At 34.0% G+C, this 22235-nt stretch overlaps 1 protein-coding gene across 1 annotated transcript; it reads right to left on the reverse strand.

Moving 5' to 3' along the window:
- Positions 1 to 999: 999 nt before the first annotated feature.
- Dip-B (Dipeptidase B) lies at positions 1000 to 21032 on the reverse strand. The gene is made up of 11 exons (XM_088238733.1): positions 21020 to 21032; positions 16157 to 16346; positions 14050 to 14138; positions 11592 to 11736; positions 9963 to 10084; positions 8984 to 9180; positions 7359 to 7537; positions 6021 to 6203; positions 4829 to 4950; positions 2928 to 3099; positions 1000 to 2674 (listed from the first exon to the last, which is right to left on the reverse strand). Exons 2-11 carry the CDS (start codon positions 16337 to 16339, stop codon positions 2513 to 2515), a joined length of 1554 nt encoding a protein of 517 aa, XP_088094859.1. The 5' UTR covers positions 16340 to 16346; positions 21020 to 21032; the 3' UTR covers positions 1000 to 2512.
- Between the last annotated feature and the right edge of the window lie 1203 nt (positions 21033 to 22235).

The raw sequence follows: 22235 nt of genomic DNA on the forward strand, positions 1-22235 counted from the left end.
GAAGATATGAATCATAGATAAAGGATATAATATACTGATATGGATATTTACTTTTGAAAAATTAAATGGTAGTTTTTTTTTTTAGTGGCAGCATTTCTTTCAAAATGTTGCTATTGCACGTCTTCTCAAACTTAAAATTATCTGACAAAGTGCTCTTCTACCTTGAATATTCAAATCTTAACCGCTAGATGGGTGCTGTCATTACTGTTTTAAATGTCAAACTTTCCTCTGCGCTCAGTGTAAAGTTAGAATTGACTTATTTCTCTTTCGTATTTTAAATAGGCTTTTTTTTTAAAAGGAATAATCCGCTAAGCCTTTATTTTAAAGGCTTGTCAGCAGGTGGGATAGAGGGGATATGGAAAGAGGTAATGAAAAATACACCACAACACCCAGACCAATTGAGAAAAAAATCTTTTATGAATTTTTTTTCTTGTGACTGGCGGGAATTAAACCCACATCGCCAGTTTCACAGTTGGCCATCTAGTCAACTGCGCCTGTTTTCTTCTGTGATGAAAAGTAGCCACCTCAAACTATTTGAAGTTGGTAAAAACTAATTAAAGCAAAAAGCGCTCGCTTGAACGTGATTTTTGTCACTTCCAGTGCGTAAATTTGTGCACCATGGGTTATGGGATACCTATCGATGTACTCACCCCAAACCTCGAAGATACAGGGTCGATAGTGTATCTTCATAATCGCTCAGGAGAATTTCTCCAATAATACTGTCACGGTGAAGGTATGGTTTCTATCTTCCAATTATAATCGCCCCCTGATGCCCAACCGGGCAATCCTGGATACCCACTAGGCTATGGTCACTACTCTATTAGAGTTTTAAGTGTCCATAAACTTGATCTAACAGAGAGATTTATTAGAGTAAGTTAGTTATTGCCAGTCTGGCCAATTATTTAGCCCGGTTTGAAATATTATACGGCATTTTTCTATTTTTGTCTATGACAAAGCAAGCCTAAAAATAATGTTTAATGGGGAATAATAAACAGTAGATTCAAAGAATAACTTTTATTCAAATTCCAGTAAATGTTTATATAAAATGCAATTAAAATAAAGAGGTAAAAAATTATTACAAAATGTAAATATTATATTCATTTGGTTTTCTAACTGAACAAATTTGATACATTACATAACATTACTTTGGAAATATTTCTAGCATTTCTTGTACATTCTGTTATTACTGTTGAGGAGTTATAATAATGTGATTAAAATAATATATAATTGACCCGATACAGTTAAGCACATTTTAAAATATAAAGTACAGCGAGTAATAAATATAAATACTTGTATAATTCTGTAGCTAAAAGCAATGTGTAACACGATATTGTATATTTTGTTTTTTAAAATATTAAAAAAACTAACATCTAAAAAGATTTTTCAAATCAAAAATATTTTTTTTACATTATTTAAGTCATTAGATGGATATTCCGAGATATAAAATAATATGGTTATCCAGACCTAACAGTGATTGGTTGGATAAAATGATCACTTAAACTAAACAGATAAAAATAAATAATAAAACATCTGTAAACGCCAGACTTCCAAATCCTTCTCGTGTAAAAATTATCTGTCAGATTTTGTTATAAATATCCTTAAAACTCCTAGGTTACGTTTTGTTACTTGACCTTGCAGCATTTTCGCCTAAGCAGGCAACATTTTTAGTCAAATAATAATCTTTCTTCACGTAAAAATGAAATGTTTTGTTGACTGTCCCTAAATAAAATACTTACCTGGTGGAAAATGTAAATAATTTACCAGTCTTGAAAATATCTACTTGGCCGAAAGTGCTAGTTGGTGAAAAAACTTAACGAGGAATTTTATTGATACTTTTATCAAAATAAACAATTATCAAGAAATATCTACAAAAAAAACATTAATATGTGTGTATTGTAATACCTGTCTATTTTGACGAAACTCGTGAAATCTAATATGCCTTTAAAAATTTTGTCATTTTTCAATTATTATCACAATTAAAAGTAAAAAATATTTCAAAAAAAGTCTTCGATATTTTATCATCAATTACATAATAATTGTTGGGATTACTTATGTAGATAATATTGTAAACAGCAATGAATTAAAGTTTTTGAATAATGAAGATTTTCCTGACAGAAATCACTATCTATTTGCAATTTGTTATTTTTATTTAACTTGATTTAATCATTAAACTAAAATGGTATAAAATAGTATTGTGTCAATACTTGTACAAATGATGTTCTATACAAAATTGCTGAAGATTGACATTTGATAAAGACTATCAAAATGACGCCGAAGTGCCAATTGGATCGGGAAGTAATGGGATATGAATTACACAACAAATGGCCAGTTAAAGTGACAGCAGTCGGTCAAATAGCCAACTGTGTAACTGGCGGTGTGGGTTTGATTCCCGGCACGGTGGACATTAAATATGAACTAATTCAGAAGGCGGATTTTCACTGCGACATTTATAGTCTCTAGACTTTATCTGGAGCTGAACATGCTGATGCCGAATGACGATGATGAACGGTGGTTACGCGTCGTTCCAGATATTGTAGAAGTGCGCTAGAGCCATCATGGGAGAGCCGGTCGGTTCCTCGGGGGCTATTCCGGCACTGGGAGCGATGTCCAGGTGGGAATATTTCACTTCTTGTCCTTCCAAACCCGAGGCGATGATCAGGAAACTGGCGGGTTTCTGGAATTTCAATGAATACATACAAATTGTAAAAGAGATGAGATCCCATGGTGTTGATCAACAGTCTACAAATATCTCATCAACCGATAAAATCAATATTTTACGGGAGAATATTTAATATTTATTTCCCACACACTTGTCTAAGGGATTTGATTTGGATCGCATTCACCATGCTTTCAAGAATCCAGTATTATATGTCATCTAATTTAATGGTCAACCTTCCGAGTAAGCGAAAGTAGAGTGGCAGCGTTACCTGGTGGCCCCTCTCTGTGGCGGTAGAGGAACCGTTACCCGACTGCAAAGTGTGGTCGCCCTCGAAGGTCCCGCGGTGCGCGGCAAAGTCCTCCCGGCGAAGTGTGGACACCTCCAGCATGTCCGCCATGCTGTCCCCGCTCTTCTGCAGCCTCCTGGCGTGATCCTCTCTCCTGCAATAATCCCGCATTCAAATTAGTCTAATGACTCCGTATTATATAGCTTACTTGCACACTGCTAGCCACATTCCTTCCACCGCTGGACGTGGGCTTCTTCCAAACTCTTTTCTACTTCAACTGTCTGCTGCCCTCACGGCCCGCAAGCTGGACGATCTGTGCATCATTTTTGTGGTCTCGCGACAATCTGACGCTGTCCTGTCTCGCCACTGCCATTTTAGTTTGGCTGTTTGTTCCTTCGAACCTTTGTTCAAAGTCTAATCTCCTCTTTGTTTCCAAGCGTATCAACGCTGGGAAGGAAAAAGTTACCGAGTGACATGTAGCAATTTTACAGAAGAGCCAATTTAAGTTTTTCTTTACATAATAACTTATATTTAAATATAAGTTACAAATTAAACAACGGTGGATGGTACAATTCCACTTATTTATTTGACCAATTAGCACTTTCACCCTCTAACGGGCATTTTCAGACTGGTAAATATTATACAGCGTAAGGATAAAAAACTAAATATTATCTTAAGTGTAAGTACATTTAAAAAATAAGTCAAAAGAGATACAAAACATAATATTTCAATGAAACAGAGGGTTATTATATCATTACAACGAAATTCTACAAAGAATTGTCAATAAATAATTTTAATTGAATAAAGTTTTTTAAATTAATAAAAAAAATCTCACATATCCGTATTATTTTGGCATGATTCCGACATAATTTAAATAAAAATTTAGAATCTGAGAATCAGTATTAATTTTTTTTTAAATTCTTTGATTGGCTCTTCTGTAAAATTGTTACATGTCGCTTGGTAACTTTTTCCTTTCCAGCGTCGATATTATATCGCAGGGTAATTATAAAAACTAGGTAATTACAATAACTAGGTAATCACAATAATTAGGTAATCACTACAATTAGGTAATTACTACAACTAGGTAATTACTACAACTAGATAATTCCAAAATCATCATTTGTGAGTTACCCACTAAAAATACATTTTTTTATCCTCCTCTACGATGTTATTTTAAACCATATTTAGCGTCCACCTCGTAGTGCAATGGTCAGTTCATTTGCCTACCATGCAAGAGGTCTTGGTTTATATTCCCGACATGATTGACATAAAATATTTATTTAAGAAAGGTGTTTTTAGACATTACATTATGTAAGGCTGAGATAAGCATTATTGACAAAATCAAGAAAGGAGCTCTGCGTTGGTTTGGACATGTGGAGCGAATGGACAGCGAGAGAACGGCTGAAACGATTTACGATGCGAACGTTGATGGATGCAGAAATAGAGGGAGACCGAGAAGACATGACACGACTAAATACAACAAATACTTGGAAAATGGACATGTCAAAAGCCGGAATAATCGGCGTGCATGATGCATGCGAGAAGATGTATGGATGTAGAGGAAGCGAGATCTGTATGCAAAAACAGAGTGATATGGCGTTCTATCCCTTCTGCCTACCCTTCCTGGACTGGATCGAGATATGCTGCATCTGGAGTATCATCGGAGTGCTCTGCGAACCATCAGGGTATGATGACGTAAATTGTGTTGGAAAAAATAATTGAGTACCAGATGCCACAGACCAAATTTGGAATATTGCAGTGAAAAAACACTTGAATCAATATTTCAAGTCAACATTGCCGGGGGAATCAAACTCGGAACCTCATGGATGATTGGTAAATGTGGAAACGCGAGGATAAATAAATACATAAAATAATCAAATTACTTTGCAACAAAGTTGTCTAGAACGATTCCGTATCCGATCCCCACAGTCTTGATGGAGTGGCCGGTGAGCGTGGCCACAGTGTAGATATGCGGGTTCACTTCTTTTTTAGCTTGGTCCTTCATCTAGAAACATTTTCAAAATAATAAATTATTTTCCTTTTGATAGATAGTTATAAAAAAAAAATTGTTTAATTAACCTAATTCGAGCTGATAATAAAATTGAAATTGAGTTTATTTTTTTATTGAATACTAGCTGAACCCGGCCACGCTTTGCCGTGGCTTTGTCTGATTTGAATTATTAGGGGAGTAAATAAAAATAGTCCAGCAACACATTGCTTAATGTAATATCCTATTTTTATTTTTTTTCCTTTATTAGGGCCTTCTACCAAAACATGATAACATCGGCCAAAAACAAGTAACATTAATTTACATAAGAATAACACAAACAGAAAAGAAGACAAAATAGACGACAAAAATATAAGTACAAGAATAACATCAAAATATTAATTGTAATAATAAACATATAATTAAACTAACAAAATTTCAACATGAATTGAAATGGGCACCAACAGAAAAACCCACCAAAACCTGATAGCGCCTATTTAACAGAAAAGAGAAACTTACAGTCAAATATTAGAAGGAAGATAGAACTTAATAACTAGAAAAATTACAACAAAATAATCAAAATAATAACAAACATAATCTTGTATTAATGATCAATTTTAACTATTAAAATTAAAAAATAAACGCCAGAGAGTAATAATGAAGTTAAAGTATTTTACATAAACCTAGAAACATAATATAAATTAATTGTAAAAAAATAAAGAATTAATTTAAACAATTATTTCAATGAAGCTACATATTAATGGTATTTTATAAGATGCACAGAAAAAACGTTTTTCGTAGGCAGATATACCAACGATACCTCAAGCGACGCGACGTCTGTCTGGCTCCAATGTTAAATCAAACTAAGTTTTTAGACTATGTTTGCGTTTGACAGTAAAACATTATTCCCTCGGTTCACTTTACACAAATTTATATGAAAACCTTTAAATCATTTTTTTTTATTGGCTTTACAATGTTCTTCGTAACATTATTTAAATTTGTGGCATGAGATCAGAAGTACGACGAAGGCTTTTCTAATTAATCATAATTAATTGAAATATTTTTTCTACATAAAATAAATGAATTACCAGACAAAGTAAGTCGGCCATGACCATTCTGCCCTCGGCGTCGGTATTCCCCACCCTGACACGGGCTCCGCTGCGAGCGATGATCAGCTCATCCGACACATAGCTGTCGGCTCCGATGGAGTTCCTCACCAAGCCCAGGACGGCAGTGGCCTTCACGTGCTTGGGCTTCAGGAGTTGGAGGGCCTGTCAAAAATATGAAAGAAAAATGGCTATTTATTGTATACTTTTATAACTTTACTCTGTATTGTATTTTAACTATAATAAAGAACAAGTCAGTACCTGCTTTCAATACTAAATTTAGTTGAAAATAATTAGACATTGGTTTAAAAACCTCAAATGTCACAAATTAACAATTTTTCAAGAGAGTGTTTAAACTGTCGGTTTTCATTTTTAATATTGTTTTTGTGCATAGGAATTGAAAGTTTTATAAACATTTAATGTATACAGTAAAACCCCCTTTTTACGTTTTTCAAGGGAGCAAAAAAATAAAAGCTAAAGTGAGGAAATGAAAAATGTATGGAAAAATTAGGAATTAGATAAAAATATAATTTATTTGCTACACTATAGTGTACATATACTTCCAAAAAAATAGTAAAAACGGTGATGAGTGGAAGTTGTCTATATTTTTTTTCAAACCTATATTCAATGATTTCACGAAAAATATTTTTATATTTTTTAAAACAATATTATGTAATCTGTTTTTTTATTTGATTTAAAAACAGCATGTTAAAATTATTTTATGTGTAAATAAAAAAAAAACAAAAATAGAATTTTGAATTTGCATAAAATAACATAAAATAATTTTTCCCCTAAAGGTTGGGAAATTTTATGTATACGGTATCACTTTTTTTCTATGGCATCACTAAAAACAACTGTCATATAGGTCGCGGCTTTTTGAACTATCTTTTTTTAACATTAAATATTTATATTGTTGTTTTAAACATTGCAATTAAATGACATTAAAACTTTATTGTTTCTCAACGTTTGTTAACTGTGTATCATGATTTGTACAAGTCAATATGACGTTTTTGTTCAAATGAAAACTAAGAATATAATAAATTTTTCGTGTTATGTATGCCTTGAAACCTTTTTGTAATGTACATAAACATATAAAATAAAGAAATTGAAATTGAAATCAGAAAAAACGGGTCAGAGTGAACCCATCCCTTCTAAGTTGCAAACTGTCGGTCCCAAGCATGCCCAAGAGGGACGCAGCGGGAATCGATTTATCACACTTTGATTTCCGTTTATCCCAGCTCAATATCAAAATGATTCCTAATTTAGCAGTTATTAACGAAAATGGCGAAAATTGTAATACGAAGAGCAATTTCGGTTTACCTTCATGAAGCCGATCACTGCTCCCGCGCCGCTCTTGTCGCGCGACATGCCGGCCATATTCCCCCCGTACTTCACGTCCACCCCGCCCGTGTCGTACGTGACCCCTTTCCCAACCAGCAGCACCGTGTCGGAGACCAGCTCCAAGTTCTCCGGACTGTAGTGGATGAAGACCACGCGGCCTGGAAACATCTCAGACTCAGACAAAGTTTATGAAAAGGCGTTTGGGCCATTTACAGCAAAAGGAAGTTAACAAAAAAACCAGTCACAATAGATTTTCAGAGGTTGCAGTGACGTCAGGAGCTGGCATAGCACTGACCCCCACCACTAAGAATAAGAATAACAGATGGAAGTTAAGATGATCAGACTTCTGCTTCATTGAAACTTATTTGTTTGTTTAACAATAAGTTATACATGGTACTAGGTACATAGGTAAAATATGTAACATATAACATAGTACAGTGGTGCCTCACACAACGAACTTAATTCGTTCCAGGAGCAAGTTCGTTATGCGAAAAGTTCGTTATGTGAAACGCGTTTTCCCATAACAATACATGTTAAAAAAAATAATTCGTTCTGTAGCATAAAATATGGTAAGATGACATAAAAAAAAGATAAATTTTTTGTTATTATTTTTATTTAGATACATCTAAAAACATAATGAAAAAAACACACATTTTTTAATTTTAAGAAATAATCGAATCTTGCACATCTTCATCCATTTTCCGCTTTTTGGCCGATGGTGCAGTGAAAAACCTGTCCAAAGTCGTTTGTTTCTCTCTTTTCTTCAACATCTGCCGGAAATAACGGACAAGAGTATCGGAGTACAGGTCGTTGATCCTGTTTGCTTCAGCGGAATCCGGATAGTGGGCATTGGTAAACTCCTGAACTGCTTTCCATTTGACCAGGATGTTCTTGATGTCAGCAGTTGGAATTGGTTGATTGTTTGATTGTTGCTCCTCGTTATCAGATGACGCTTCCCTTTGAGCATTGTCCTGTTGTTGGGCCAGAAGTGTTTGGAGCTCTTTAGTTGTCAGCTCTTCTTTGTGTTCCTCAATAAGCTCCTCTACATCCTCTTCAACGATTGCTGCGACACGTGCGTAAGTTAAGCGTACTGCTCAGTGACTAACGACTGCCTGCGCGGAAGGATGCAATAAATCGGCAGTGATCGTGTGAAGTGGGCGACTTCGTTGTGTGAAGCGAAGTTCGTTGTGTGAAGCGAAGTTCGTTGTATGAATCGTGAAATGAACGAAAAGGAAGTTCGTTGTGTGCAGCGTTCGCTGTGCGAGGCGTTCGTTATGCGAGGCACCACTGTACTTCGAGTTAAGTGCTTTGAAATAGACAGTTTTATGCCATCATTTTAGCATAAAAGAGTTATATTTCATAGTTTAATATTATAATACATTTGTGTCAACAGATTAAAGTGCTGAATTTGTTATAAAACACTCACAATATATAAAAAATAAGCATAGATTGGTTTGTTAGAACTGCTTCCACAGAATTAGTAGATTTTAATTTGTTTATGTGTGCACTATTTCAAGATTCAAAATAAATAATTTAAAAATATTTTCAGTCATGAAATCTCTCTGGGAGTTCGGTACGATGTACGATGACGCAGTGCGGTTTACCTCGGTGTCTCTCCACCGCGTGCGCGCCTCGGTTGACGGCGGCCAGCAGCGGATACTCGTTGTCCAGCACCGAGGGCTCGTGGTGGACTTCTATTCGCACGCGAGGGTCCTCCGCGAAGGCCTTGCGCACGTACTTCTCTATGTTGGGGGGAGACATGCGCTCTGGGTCGCCTCCCGCGACATCTCGAGCCACAATCCTGAAGAGAAATGAAATAATTACAATGTTATTTGTTACATGTATATCTTCTAGTGGTTTTCAATTAATTCTTGGTGGAATTTCATTGTAATTTATTGAAAGAAGACGAGCAATAATTGAATCAAATTTGGAATAACTAATGACCATTTTATCTTTTTGCGATGTCGAATGTAATAAAATGAGTAGATACCTCGAATACATCGGGGTACGCGGCTTGAACAGTTTCATTGTTTTTGTTTTTAATTTTAAAAATATAATAACACAATTTTTTTCTCCTGAATGAATTCAATAATATGGACACAATGTGGCTGCCCGTCTTATAAATTGCATGACAAAATGTAAAGAAATTCACTGCAAAGATTTTTGGTCTTTAACTTAGATTTACATATAAGTAATTAGTTTAAAAATACTAATAGACTAATTAGCGCTTTCACCCTCTAATGGGCATCTTCAGACTAGAGATCACACACTGGAGATTGGAGATTACATCATTACAATGGAATTGCATCAAGAATTGTCATTAAATAATTTTAATCAAATTATAATAATTTATTATTATTACGTTTTTTTTCATAGATTCATAGCTGAAAGCCTTCGGTATACTTTTTAACTCAAAATTTGGCGCTTACTTCGAAAAATACGAAACAATCGACGAAAGAATACAAACGTGACACAATATACATTCTTCTTTTGCAATTTCTCAAAAAGTTGATTTTTTGAGTTGAGTCGTTTTTCGAACATAATAACCCAGCGAAAAATATACAACTTCCTTTTGTTTGTTACCTGGCTTGATCCAAGCTGAGAGCTATGTTAACAATCTTGTTCACGTCTTTGGAAGTATTGGCTCCGTACACCCCTAGTTGGTCCACCTTGGTCCTCACACCGCTGTCACGAACTTGCAATGGCTAAAAAAGACACATAACTGCATTTTAGACTTGTTTCCACAAATTTTGTTATTCAGAGGGTTATATCAGTAAACCGACAATGCGTTGAATAGTCGAACTTGGTTACAGCGATCACGGAAATAGCGAGATATCGGATATAACGAGGAAACATCAGTTGGCAATTTAGTTTGTAGTTTTCTCCATAAATTTATTCACTTTTATAAGGAGCATATTCTCGGACATACCGAAAAAAAATATTGTCAACAGCTGAGCAAAAACCCTTCATTTGTTTAAAAACATCATTGTCGAAATAAGAACCTAAGTAATAAAATCCAAATAGGGGACTAGTTTATTACCGATGCCGCTGGGCGTTAAGATCAGTTTACGTTTACGATACTATGTAAGTGTCTAAGTACCTAATTGGTGTTTTAGCCGACAGAATTGACCAAGTATAACACATGTGGTTGAAATTGCGTGTAAAAAATCCAAGCTTTGTGAACTTAGCAAGCACAGGCCCGGCACCTCATTACAATTTACAACTTCTTTTGTAGTTTATGAATGACATCCTTGTTTCGGGGGTTTTACAGTGTTTTTTTTAATGTCTATGGTCAATGCATAATGAAAATTATGAGTGGGTGATGTCAGATAAGTTGAAACCTAACCCTGAATTAAAACATGACTATCAACAAGCTTCAATTTGAGAAAAAGTGGCAATGATTTGTAAAATAGAACGTGGCGCGAAATATATTGAAGTGTGTAAAAAGTTTTATCTATAAGGATACAAGTGATAAGGACCACATTGTGAAAAAATACTAGCGTTTATTTATCTGAATAGGTGTGAAGGTTTTCAGTCACTGTTATCAATGTTTCTTTTTTGGGTGATACCGTGCGTGTTGGATTTGTTCTGACGTTTCGGCTACCATTGCAGGAGCCGTCTTCAGGGTATACTAAGTGTTTTGTAGAAAAAAGTGTGTGTTTAAGTACTAGCAATTTGTACCGTGTCGCAGTCAGCAGAAGGCACATTTGTATTCATTTTTGTAGTATGTAGTGCTGGGAACCACGTTGAGTGTAAAATTGGGCATCCTAACAAATCTAAATAAACCATGATTATTATTATTATGTTTATTTTTCATTTGAAATAATCTTTAATTAACAATCCGGCAAAATTGACTTTATAGCGCATCAGTTATTTGGCCTATTTACTGTAAATTTCAATGATATCACAGAGTCTACATAGAATACAAGACTTGATATAATTCTCTTTTCATGAAGTCATATTTTGCTACAAAGACTTAAATTACATAAATATTTTTACAAATTATGGAAAAAATTAACACTTGTTTTTAAATACCTGATTTTAAAATATGCTCTCATTTGCTTAATGTAAAAGGACATAACAGCATCGTTTCCAGAGGGATTTTTCAGCACAGACTTTAAAGAGTTAAATATGTCCATCGTCCTACATTACTATTCACTCTTGTCTTACTAATCTTAAATAACTCGATAATGAATCGACGGCTTGACTTACAACGTAGAGGGCGTCCAGAGCCCCTAAACACAAGACTAAGGCACTCTCTTCAAATTTCGGGAAGTCTTGTAATACCAGGATGGGCTTCTTGATACCAGCCTTAAGGGCTCGGTTCATTCCTTTCTTGGCTGCTTCATACAGACACCTGTGGAGAAATGAAACGATTACTGATTTGTAGAAATGGGTTACGTTCCTGTGGTAGTGTCATGGACTCAGGATCAGGAGATCCGAGGTTCATTTTTTTTAGTACTCCCATTGAGTACGAGGGATACGTTTCTGACGAAGTCATACTCAATGGGGGTCACCTATATGCGAACAAAAAACATTTAAAAACAAGTAATGAAAACAAACGTAATGTTTTCATAAAATAACATTAATTTATCACACAATTGAGTTTCTAGAAACCATATCTCAATTATCATTTCAATTATGTTTTTATATATATATATACATATATATTCTTTTTTTATTGATTTCAATGATACTATTATTTTGTATACTTGATTAGGTATGAATCTAAATTTGTACAATTTATTATTTATTACTTATGCCTTGTTTTTCGGGATTGTTATTCTATTGCATCACAGGTCATTATAATTTAATCTAATTAATTTTACTATGTATATTTTATTGTTAATTATTATGGCTTGATACAGGCACAGCCTGAAAAGCCTTAATAAGTTAATTAATATTTAAACAAGTGTAATTTTTAATTAATTAATAAATGAATTATACAAAATATGTAATTGTATACAGCACTTGGCATTTTTCTCAAAATAATGTCATTTTATCCACATGAAATATTTTATTTTATTTATTTATATATACACCTAATAGGCATTTTTAAGGACATATTTATGCATAGAAAATTATTATAAAGGAAAGTAGAAAGACACAATGGTATATAGTAGACTTGGTGGGAATGGAAGCGGGAGAGAGGTGTTTATAATTGAATTTGATTCAGTGATCATTTGAAAGAAGACAACTTCTTATCAAAAAGGTCAAGACTGGTATGTTTGTTGGCAGACCTAAGAATTCTGGGCATAGGGGAATGAAAACCAAAGTTAGTTCTATGGTTATCAGTATGAAAGATTAAGTTTTATCTGAGGTTTCTAGGGGATATTTAATTTTATTGAGCTCAGTAGTTCAGGCGCATCAAAGAGTGAGTTGAGAATTTTAAATAGGACTAGAAGGTCGGATTTATTTCAACGGTCTTGAAGAGAGGATATATTTAAGCTAGTTTCGAACTCATTATACGTATATTGGTCTCTGGATAAGCCCAACCTCCTGCCTATCTTTCTTAAAAATCGATGTTTAACTGGTTCAACTTCAACTGATTCAATTCTTGATGTGAACATCATAATATGGAGGACAGATAACAGAGGAATACTCTAGGTCCGAGCAAACTAGGGAATAGAAGAGTTTAAGGGTATTGATATTTTTGAAGTCGTATTTGCCAGGGCGCTGCCCCAGTTCTTGTATGTTCAATGGACCATTTTGCAAATTTTACAAAAGACATTTTATTTGTTATTAAAGTAAAATCAGTAAGTAGAGATTGGCACTCAAAAAATGCTGAAAATACTATTTAATAATGGAAAAAAGAATAATTCTTTAGCTACATGGACGCGTAATAACATAATGAACATATTGACATTCATACATACATTCGAACGTGGTCTATAAAGAGACCACAGGACGCAGTCAGTCAGCCCGACAAGTTTAGTTCAGTCAGTCAGTCCAGCTCGACGAAGTCACTCAGTTCCAGCACGTAGTCCAAGTGCAGTCTCTTCAACTCCTTAACGCCGTAACACTCGCTCAAAATAATTCATTATTTATTCGCCATGTAACAAATAAACATCCAACAGCAACCTCGTGTCTTCTCTGTCAATCTCTAACTGGGGTAGGAGCTCTAACCCTCAATTACAAAATCCTACATGTCTATTGAAGATACAAGAACCGGGGCAGCGGGGGGGCGTACTCAACGGGGGTCAGTACAATATTTGAGTTTAGTTTAGTTTATACGTAATAAAGAACTCACACGAAAGGTAGTATCATACACGGTCAATATAGAGCAGTCAATTGGTAAAATAAACCAAAGTGGGGAACAAAATGCCGAACACTCCTCTAGTGGAACGGAAGGCCTGTTGACTGCTGCCAACAGGCCGGCTTCTCCTGAAGAGTTTTAAGTGGTTTCCTCTCCACATGAGCAAATGCTGAGAAGTTCCTGATTGGCCCACATTAGTATATCTCTCCTGATCCCAACAGTTTAGATAAATTTAATTGCAGAAAAATCCACTTTTGAAATATAAACCCTGTATAAAGCAACTCCCATATAAAAAATAAAATATCTGAATTTTCACAAAATTGTTTTCACATAAATTATTTCCAAAACCCGCTATCTCCCTATGGCGGCCATAGGGAGAAAGCCGGTTTTGGAAACAGACGACTCAAATCTTACCTCACATCATTATAGGGAGAGATATGCCCAGTTGGGGATATAACCAGCCTGGAACCGGCTACGTTAGGACACTGCACAACAGCTATTTCCTACAGTAAAAAAAAAAAAACATTACACACATTTTTTTTTAAAAGGGGGTCAGATTCTTTTTTCGGAATGTGAGACGAATCATATGAAATTAGTCTGTTAGAGCATACTGCTCTGGCAAAAAGAACCTACTGAAGTACTCGCAAAGCTTTGCTTTTGACCTAATGAGGCTTGGCTGAAACCTAGTGAGGGTTATCACTGGAGCCCTAACAGGCCACTGCAGATTGAATAAAAACTTCGCTAGAATGAATCGATCCGAAGCTTCTAGATGTAGGTGATGCAGTGCAGATGATGAAACACCTTTACACATGTTATGTGATAAGCCGCATCCTCGGGGGACCACTGGTCAAACCCGAGGACTTATTTAAGGACTTGGGCTTGATGAGGAGATTTAGTAATATATCGACACCCGCAAAATGCTATTTTACAGGAGAAGGGTTTAAAAATATTTCTGTCCAGTATAATTAGATTTTTGAAAAAAATGGCATGCATATCTTTTTTCATATGAGCTTATAAAAAACTTTAAATGTTTTGTGGTTTTTGTAAAAATGCGCATACAATATTGTACTTCGGAAAAGACAAGTAAAATATCATATGGATGACATACGGTATTATACTCCGTAAAATATGTAATAGTCTATGAGCCCGTGGCCGCCAGACCTTCGTCTTTTATAAAAGCCGAAAGTTTCTCAGCGTATGCCCCCAAGACAGGTAGGAAAGGTGGACTACTATGAAGTTTGGATCATCGCGGCTTTGGCAGGTAACAGGTAGCGAGAGTGTAGAAAATGGCTACCTAAAATCCTCAAACTATACAGCGTATTCATTTTATATTTACTTTGGGATAGTATTGGAAATCACGTCTAAACTTTGTTTTATTTTTTAAAATGCCTTTCTAAATATCTGCCCGAAATACTCTCTTGTGGTGGGGAGGGTTCAGAAGAAATTTCTTCGGTTTCTCTACATAAGGGAGTGCGAATATTATCCATGGCTTTATCCCGCTGATTCCTCCAGAGTGTGCTCGGTTACAGCAGTTTGAAGACCAGAAGGAATGTGTATTTAACTACGCACTTCTTTCAATTGTTGCGCGGTATTATTGACAACCCTGAAATTATGCGGAGCATTAGCTTTTATGTTCCGGATAATTAATAATAATACCTTAGACAGCGTCAGCATAGACTGTTTCACATTCCTTCTCCAGGGTATGCTCGGCTACTACAGTTTAGAGACTAGAAGAAATGTGTATTTGACCACACATTTTTATCGATTGTTGCGGTATGATCGATAATTATGATGAGCATTGGTTTGTATGTTCCTGATAATTACCTAAGACAGCGTCAGCATAGATTGTTTCATATTCCGATATTCAGGACCAACCTGCCTATGGTTATGCCTGTTGGAAGGGCTACCGCTATGCTGAACAACATCGCTCTGGATATTGATCTGTTTCATGTATCCGAAGGGGTTTTCCGGAGCAGGATTCTTCGACTACTTTGACATGAGTCTCTTTCGTGTATTTTTTTTTCTTTTTTATAATATGTACGTATTGAATATATTTTTGTAATGTATATGTTATATTTAAAATAAATAAATAAATAAATTGAATATAAAATTCCAATATACAGGACCAACCTGGCAATGGTTATGCCTGTTGGAAGGGCTATCTCTATGTTGAACAATATTACTTTGGACATTGACATTTTTCACGTCTCTGAGGGAGTTTTTCGTTACAAGATTCTCTTATTTTTTTAACATATTATTCTCTGGATATTATGTGTTACTTTTATATATACCTAATTTAACCATACCATTTGAATTATTTCTATATGTATGAATTAAGATATTCCATTTTGTAATGTACATGTATATGAATAAATAAAATTGAAAAAATTGAAAATTGAATCCGGACAGGGTATAAATTTTTGGTGTTCGGACTATTGGGGGCCTGCTGTAAGAATGTTACCAGATTCTCGGGGCCCGGTCTTCACCGGGTAAATCTGCGGGTATCTAAATAACAACTCACCGATTTGAGTGCACTATCCAACTTGAGTGCCTCTTGCACCGTTTTCGCCAGAGGTGAAGGGGCTTCTACGTTGGTATCGGCGGGGTATACGACCAGCAATACTCCGTCATAGTCGGGACTGTTGAGAGCAGACACAGCCCTGAGTGTGGACTGCGTCAGGTAAAATGCGTCTGGTGACGCCATTCTGAAACTAAAATGAAAAAGATTTTTATAAAAAATAGACTGGCTATTCGATCAGGAGTTTATATATTAAAAAAATGAAAATTTGTAAATATAGATATATATAAAATAGAATTTATAACTAAGTAATATTTTCATGGATGTTTATGTGTGTATATGTATGTTCACATGTATGTATGTATGTATGTATGTATGTGTATATATGTGTATATATGTATGTATGGATATGTATGTGTGCATGTACGGGTATAAATATGTATGGATATGGATGAGGATGATATATAGATATAGACTTACATATAGATATAGATATGGATATGTTAATAAATAATGTTTTTAATAAAATGCTTTGTGCCTATTAAATATGTAAACACTTATGTTTAAAATTTTGGTACTCCGGTTCTGTATTTATTTACTTTTTATCTTAAAATTGCATGATCATTCACTTATTTTTTTGTTTTTTTTTTTACATCTTCTAAATATTTTTTGTTTAAAGCATCAATTACATGTACTTTTTTTTCGCTCCCTATATCTAAGTTAGTAGTAATTATTATTATAAAACCATGTAGGACTATCATATTATTAATTGTAAAGGATCTTTACCGACAAGCCATATTCATTGGCTTGGTGAGTCCTGTAAAAAAAAAAAAAAATGTCAAAATTGTCTTAAAATAACTAAAATGTAATATTGTATGTAAATAATAAATAATAAATAAATAAAAAATAAAAATGTTTGAAGCACTTACTTTGTGGAACATTATTATTTAATATATTAAAATAAAATCACATTGTTTTTATGTACCACTTATATTTTTATAATTTGACAACCAACTATTACGCTACGATCCAAATATTATAGATAATATTTTAAACAAAAACAAATTATTCAAAATCAATTTCTGTTTTCAGACAACAGGGATTTAAATATTAATAGACAGTGGAGAAGATTTTTATAGATTAACAATTATTTAAATAAAATTTTAAAAGATTTACCAAGTGACATAAAACCAGCATTTTACACAACCAATAATATAGGAAGTATACTAAAAAATACTAAACAAAGAACTGATAAATTAGATCAATGAGGCTTTTACAAGTTGATGTGCCACGACTAGAGTTAAAGAACATATGATATGTCTTAAAAACAATAATTTTTCTGAGTTCGCTGAACATATCCTAACAAATAGCCACTCATTCAACTTTGAAGATGGCATTGAAATTTTACATACAAACAAAAAGGATATGCACTTGAATATTTTGAAATATTGGAGATTAGGAAGGCTGTTAATAAAAAAAGTATATGAGAGTATATATATTATTAATAATCAAATAAATCTTAGTAATAGTCCCATTTTAAATATGTTCCCTCTCCCTAAATCCACACACAAATCCCCTCTCCTCTCTACTCCCGTAGCCACGCCCACTCTACCCTCAATGTGAAAATTGTATATTTGCTATGTTAACATATTCAGTTTTTCTACTGACATTTCTTGGTGGAACCACATTTTAATTATAATAATAAAAATATGTATGTGGTTTTATTCCACTTTTATTTACAAATTTTTACCAGTGCCCGGGTTTCATCGTGACCGACATCTGACGTCTGACGATGTCGGTCACGATGAAATCCAGTCACTGGTAAAATTTTATAAATAAAAGTGAAATAAACTTTACACGTATTTTAATTATTATAATATGTTATATTAGTTTGTAATATTAGATCTGAAGAAGGCATAGTGTTGCCGAAACTAGTTGGTTGTCAAATTATAAAAATATAAATGGTACATAAAAACAAAGTGATTTTATTTTAATATACTAAAATTATTACATCACATACAACTGTAGTATGAAAATTATATACCTATCTTTAGAATAAAACAAATCTGTTTGGAGAACACAGCGTTCAAACGATCGATGACCTTTAAATTAAAAATATTTTTTCTATAGATTGATTTTAGAAATAAATTTGTTGCAACAGAGAGGGAAAACATTTTGAGAAGTCTTGACATTTACAGGGCTTATGACCTGACTTTGACTGGTTTAAATGAGAGTAAAAAAATATTAAAATTTGTGTATGTTTAAATGAACAACCGGGCTGAAAGGGTTAAATGCTTTTCCTCGGTATAGAACATTATAGAAAGGATAACCTAAATAAATTATCAATTATTGTAATTTTACACACACTATTGATATCTACTTTCCAAACCACTGTGGTTTTGTCATTAGGTGTCTGATAACAATTTATCATTTGCAATTTTTTCAATTCTGATGTCATATTTATTGGCATAATTCAGAATTAGTGATTATTTCAACTGATTTTATTTTTACATTTTTTTCTACAATTTATGAAATGTTCGTCACAACAAAATCCGGTCACTTGTAAACAATTCTAAATTAAATGTGGCTTAAACTTATTATTAAAAAAACATTATTCGTATTCTGAAAGGTGGGGGTCAGTGCTATGCGAGCTCCTGACATCACTGACACCTGTGAAGATCTATCGTAACGGGTTTCCGAGAATAGTTCTCCCCCTCCAGACCCAGATTCGTAAAGTATTGGGCTATTAGTTAGGGGGCGAGCTCTTCAACATCCTCAGGTTTAACCAATGGTCCCCCGAGGATGAGACCCCATTTATGATGCAAAGCAGCACATTAGCATAGAAAGTGTATATGTGTTTTGGAAAGGTTCATTTTTGCCAGGTGTTTGTTCAATCTGCAGTGCCCTGGTCGGGCTCTAGTGATAACCCTCACTCGATTTCGGCTGAGCTTATTGGGTCGAAAGCAAACCACCTAAGCTCGTTACGAGGAGGACATTTGGGCAACCCACAGTAGGTCTCGGGGCCAATCGGGGCTGCCTCAGCTCCCAGCCTTGTCAATTCATCGGCTGACTCGTTACCGTCGATGTTTGAGTGTCCATGTACCCAAATTTATAATTAAATTAAATTAATAAATTTTAAAAACATATCATTAATATTTAAAGCACTAACTTAGTGGTCAAACATTTGGTAAAGAAACATATTTAATTTCTGTGTCCAGACAGATGAAGAATGAAGTTCTGTGTGTGAAATAGAACTCGAAACCTGGACAAGTGTTTTCGCCTCAATGGCTACACTCAGATACAATTCCTCAACAGGAAATCGAGCGGGGATAAGTCAGCCTCGTATTGTAGTGATTGGCGCATTTGCCTACCACTCCCGAGGTCTCGGGTTCGATTCCTGGCAGGGTCGACATGAAATATTTATTTTAAAGGTGGTTGACACTACGATACTTCAATGTCCCTGGACCGGGACCTGAAATGTAAGACTGATCATCTTATCTTTATTTAACAGATGATCAAGGTACCATCGGTGCAGATAGGGGAATGATGAAAATGTAAAAAAAAACAAAATAATACAATAAAGTAATAATAGTAACACATCTATATGGTAGAATATGTAATTTAATAAACATAATAATAAATTAACAAATTACAACAGGGATGGAGAGAATACCTTCTTTTGTCTATGAACATTTGGACAAACTCAAATATTGTAGTGAAACCAACTGGTCCAAGAAGTTTAAAAATTGAAAAATTGTTTTCAGGTGTTGCCTAGTATGTGAAATAATTCAGTCAGATGAATCTCTTCACAATAATAAAGGTTTCAGCTCTTTGACTTCACTAAAATCAACAGATGGAAGAATTGAAGAAATATGGATGTTCAAACATAGGCAAAATGGTGAATGTTACACAGTGTGTAAAGTGGCCACTTAAACCAGCCAATGACAGGTCATAAGCCCTGTAAATGCCTTGACTTCCATATTCCCTTATTTAAGGTATTCTCCATCCCTGTTGTAATTTGTTTATCTTAATGACCCCCGAGGGGGTGAAATCCAGTCTTTTGTCTATGAACATTTGGACAAACTCAAATATTGTAATAATAATAAATAATTTTATGCTTCGATTAGCAATAGTTAAAATATATATTTACAAATAATTAAGCACCACTATTAAAACATCTAAGTTTGTAAGTGAAAGGTCTTGATGGAAGTTTATTGTAATTTATTACATAAATAAAAGACGAGTGATACTTTAATCCACAAATTTGGAATATCCAGTGACTGGTTTCAACGCTTTCGCGACATCTTTGAGACTGGTATCTTAATTAAGGAATTCAATGCATTTATACAAAACAGAGGTAAGGATATATAATTCAAAATTATATGAAAGTAAATTAAATAAAGTTATTTTTATCTTAGGGATCATTATCAAATTTTTATTTTTTTTGGGTTAACTAATGAGTTGATATAATGCTATTTTAAGTACCAATACCAGTCTCGAAGATGTCGCGAAAACGATGAAACCGGTCACTGGATATTCCAAATTTGTGGATTAAAGTATCACTCGTCTTTTATTTATATAATAAAACACCACTATTAAGTTTATTCAAAGATGATATACATATATACGTATATGAATAATAATGAAGACAGCCTCGATATTATATATTTATTCCGGAAGCAATCTTATACACAGTGGTCTTTACCCCTCGATAAAATCCAATTGTGGATCTTCATCTTAAATAAGGACGTTGCTTTGATGAACTTAATGTGTTCATCCAAGACGTTGAACACTCTTATATGAAAAGTGTCTCCGAGCAAACATCGTATGTGTTCTCGGTATATATAAGGAAACTGGGTAACTAACCTGTTATATCTACGAAGAGGGAAATCTGACTGAATTATTCAAGTCTAAAGTACCAAAGTGGACTGAACTGATAACAAAATATTATTATTTTTATACTGTGTGTGAGTAAAATTGTTTTTCTGATTATTAAAGTCAATATTTTACTTAAATTAAATGGTTTATAGGCATTTTACAAAGGTGGTTCAAACCATATTATTTACCTATTGTTTAATCATAGCTGTATATTTTATATTATTTTTTTCTTTTTCCATACAGATATTTACATAGAATTTTAATTACAAAAATAAACTTTAAAAAATACAATAATAATAATAATTTACGATTGAAATTTTTAATATCTACGAACACCCGCAGCGCAAAGATCTACATTTCGCTGAAAACCGCACGTAAATCGGTTAAGTCGTTTAGAGGAGTTCAGTGACATCACCCGTACAGAAGAATTATAAATATATATAAAGAAATTTAAGGCCTAATCCAATTACAACAATAATATTATGAAGAAACGTTCTTCCTACGAACCAATAAAATAAAAGTTTTATTTATATATTTCCTCTTTATAACAATATTTGAGTTTGTCCAAATGTTTGTAGACAAAATACTGGATTTCACTCCCTCGGGAGTCATTAAGATTAACAAATTACAACAGGGATGGAGAATACCTTAAATAAGGGAATATGGAAGTCTAGGCATTTACAGGGCTTATGACCTGTCATTGGCTGGTTTAAGTAGCGAAAAATTAAAAAAATTGTGAATTTTACACAGTGTGTAAAGTGGTCACTTAAACCAGCTAATGACAGGACATAAGTCTTGTAAATGCCTAGACTTCCATATCCCTTATTTAAGGTATTCTCCATCCCTGTTGTAATTTGTTAATTTAAAAAATATATCTTAAAATTAAACTATAACATAATTTGGAAAAAATGCCCACAAAGACTTCAGCGTCTGAGCGTGGGCCATTCCTTATTTAATGATTTATAAGTTTAAAGCATATAAATATGGTATGACATGACCATGAAAGAAAAGAAAAACAAAATTAACATATGCTGATATTACGAAAACAGGATTTATTTGCAGTATGCATTTATTTTTTTAAAAAAGGTGTCTATCTGTTCCTTCCATGCTGATCCAAGACCTCAAACCTACTTTAAACTGTACCAGTGATTTTATGTTTTGTAATTTCTTAGGTAGAAGATTGAAGGATCTTGGACCAACATGT

This window comes from Micrasema longulum, unplaced genomic scaffold, assembly GCF_059751315.1.
Source record: "Micrasema longulum isolate JH-2025_06_02 unplaced genomic scaffold, ASM5975131v1 h1tg001955l, whole genome shotgun sequence".
Taxonomy (NCBI): Eukaryota; Metazoa; Arthropoda; class Insecta; order Trichoptera; family Brachycentridae; genus Micrasema; species Micrasema longulum.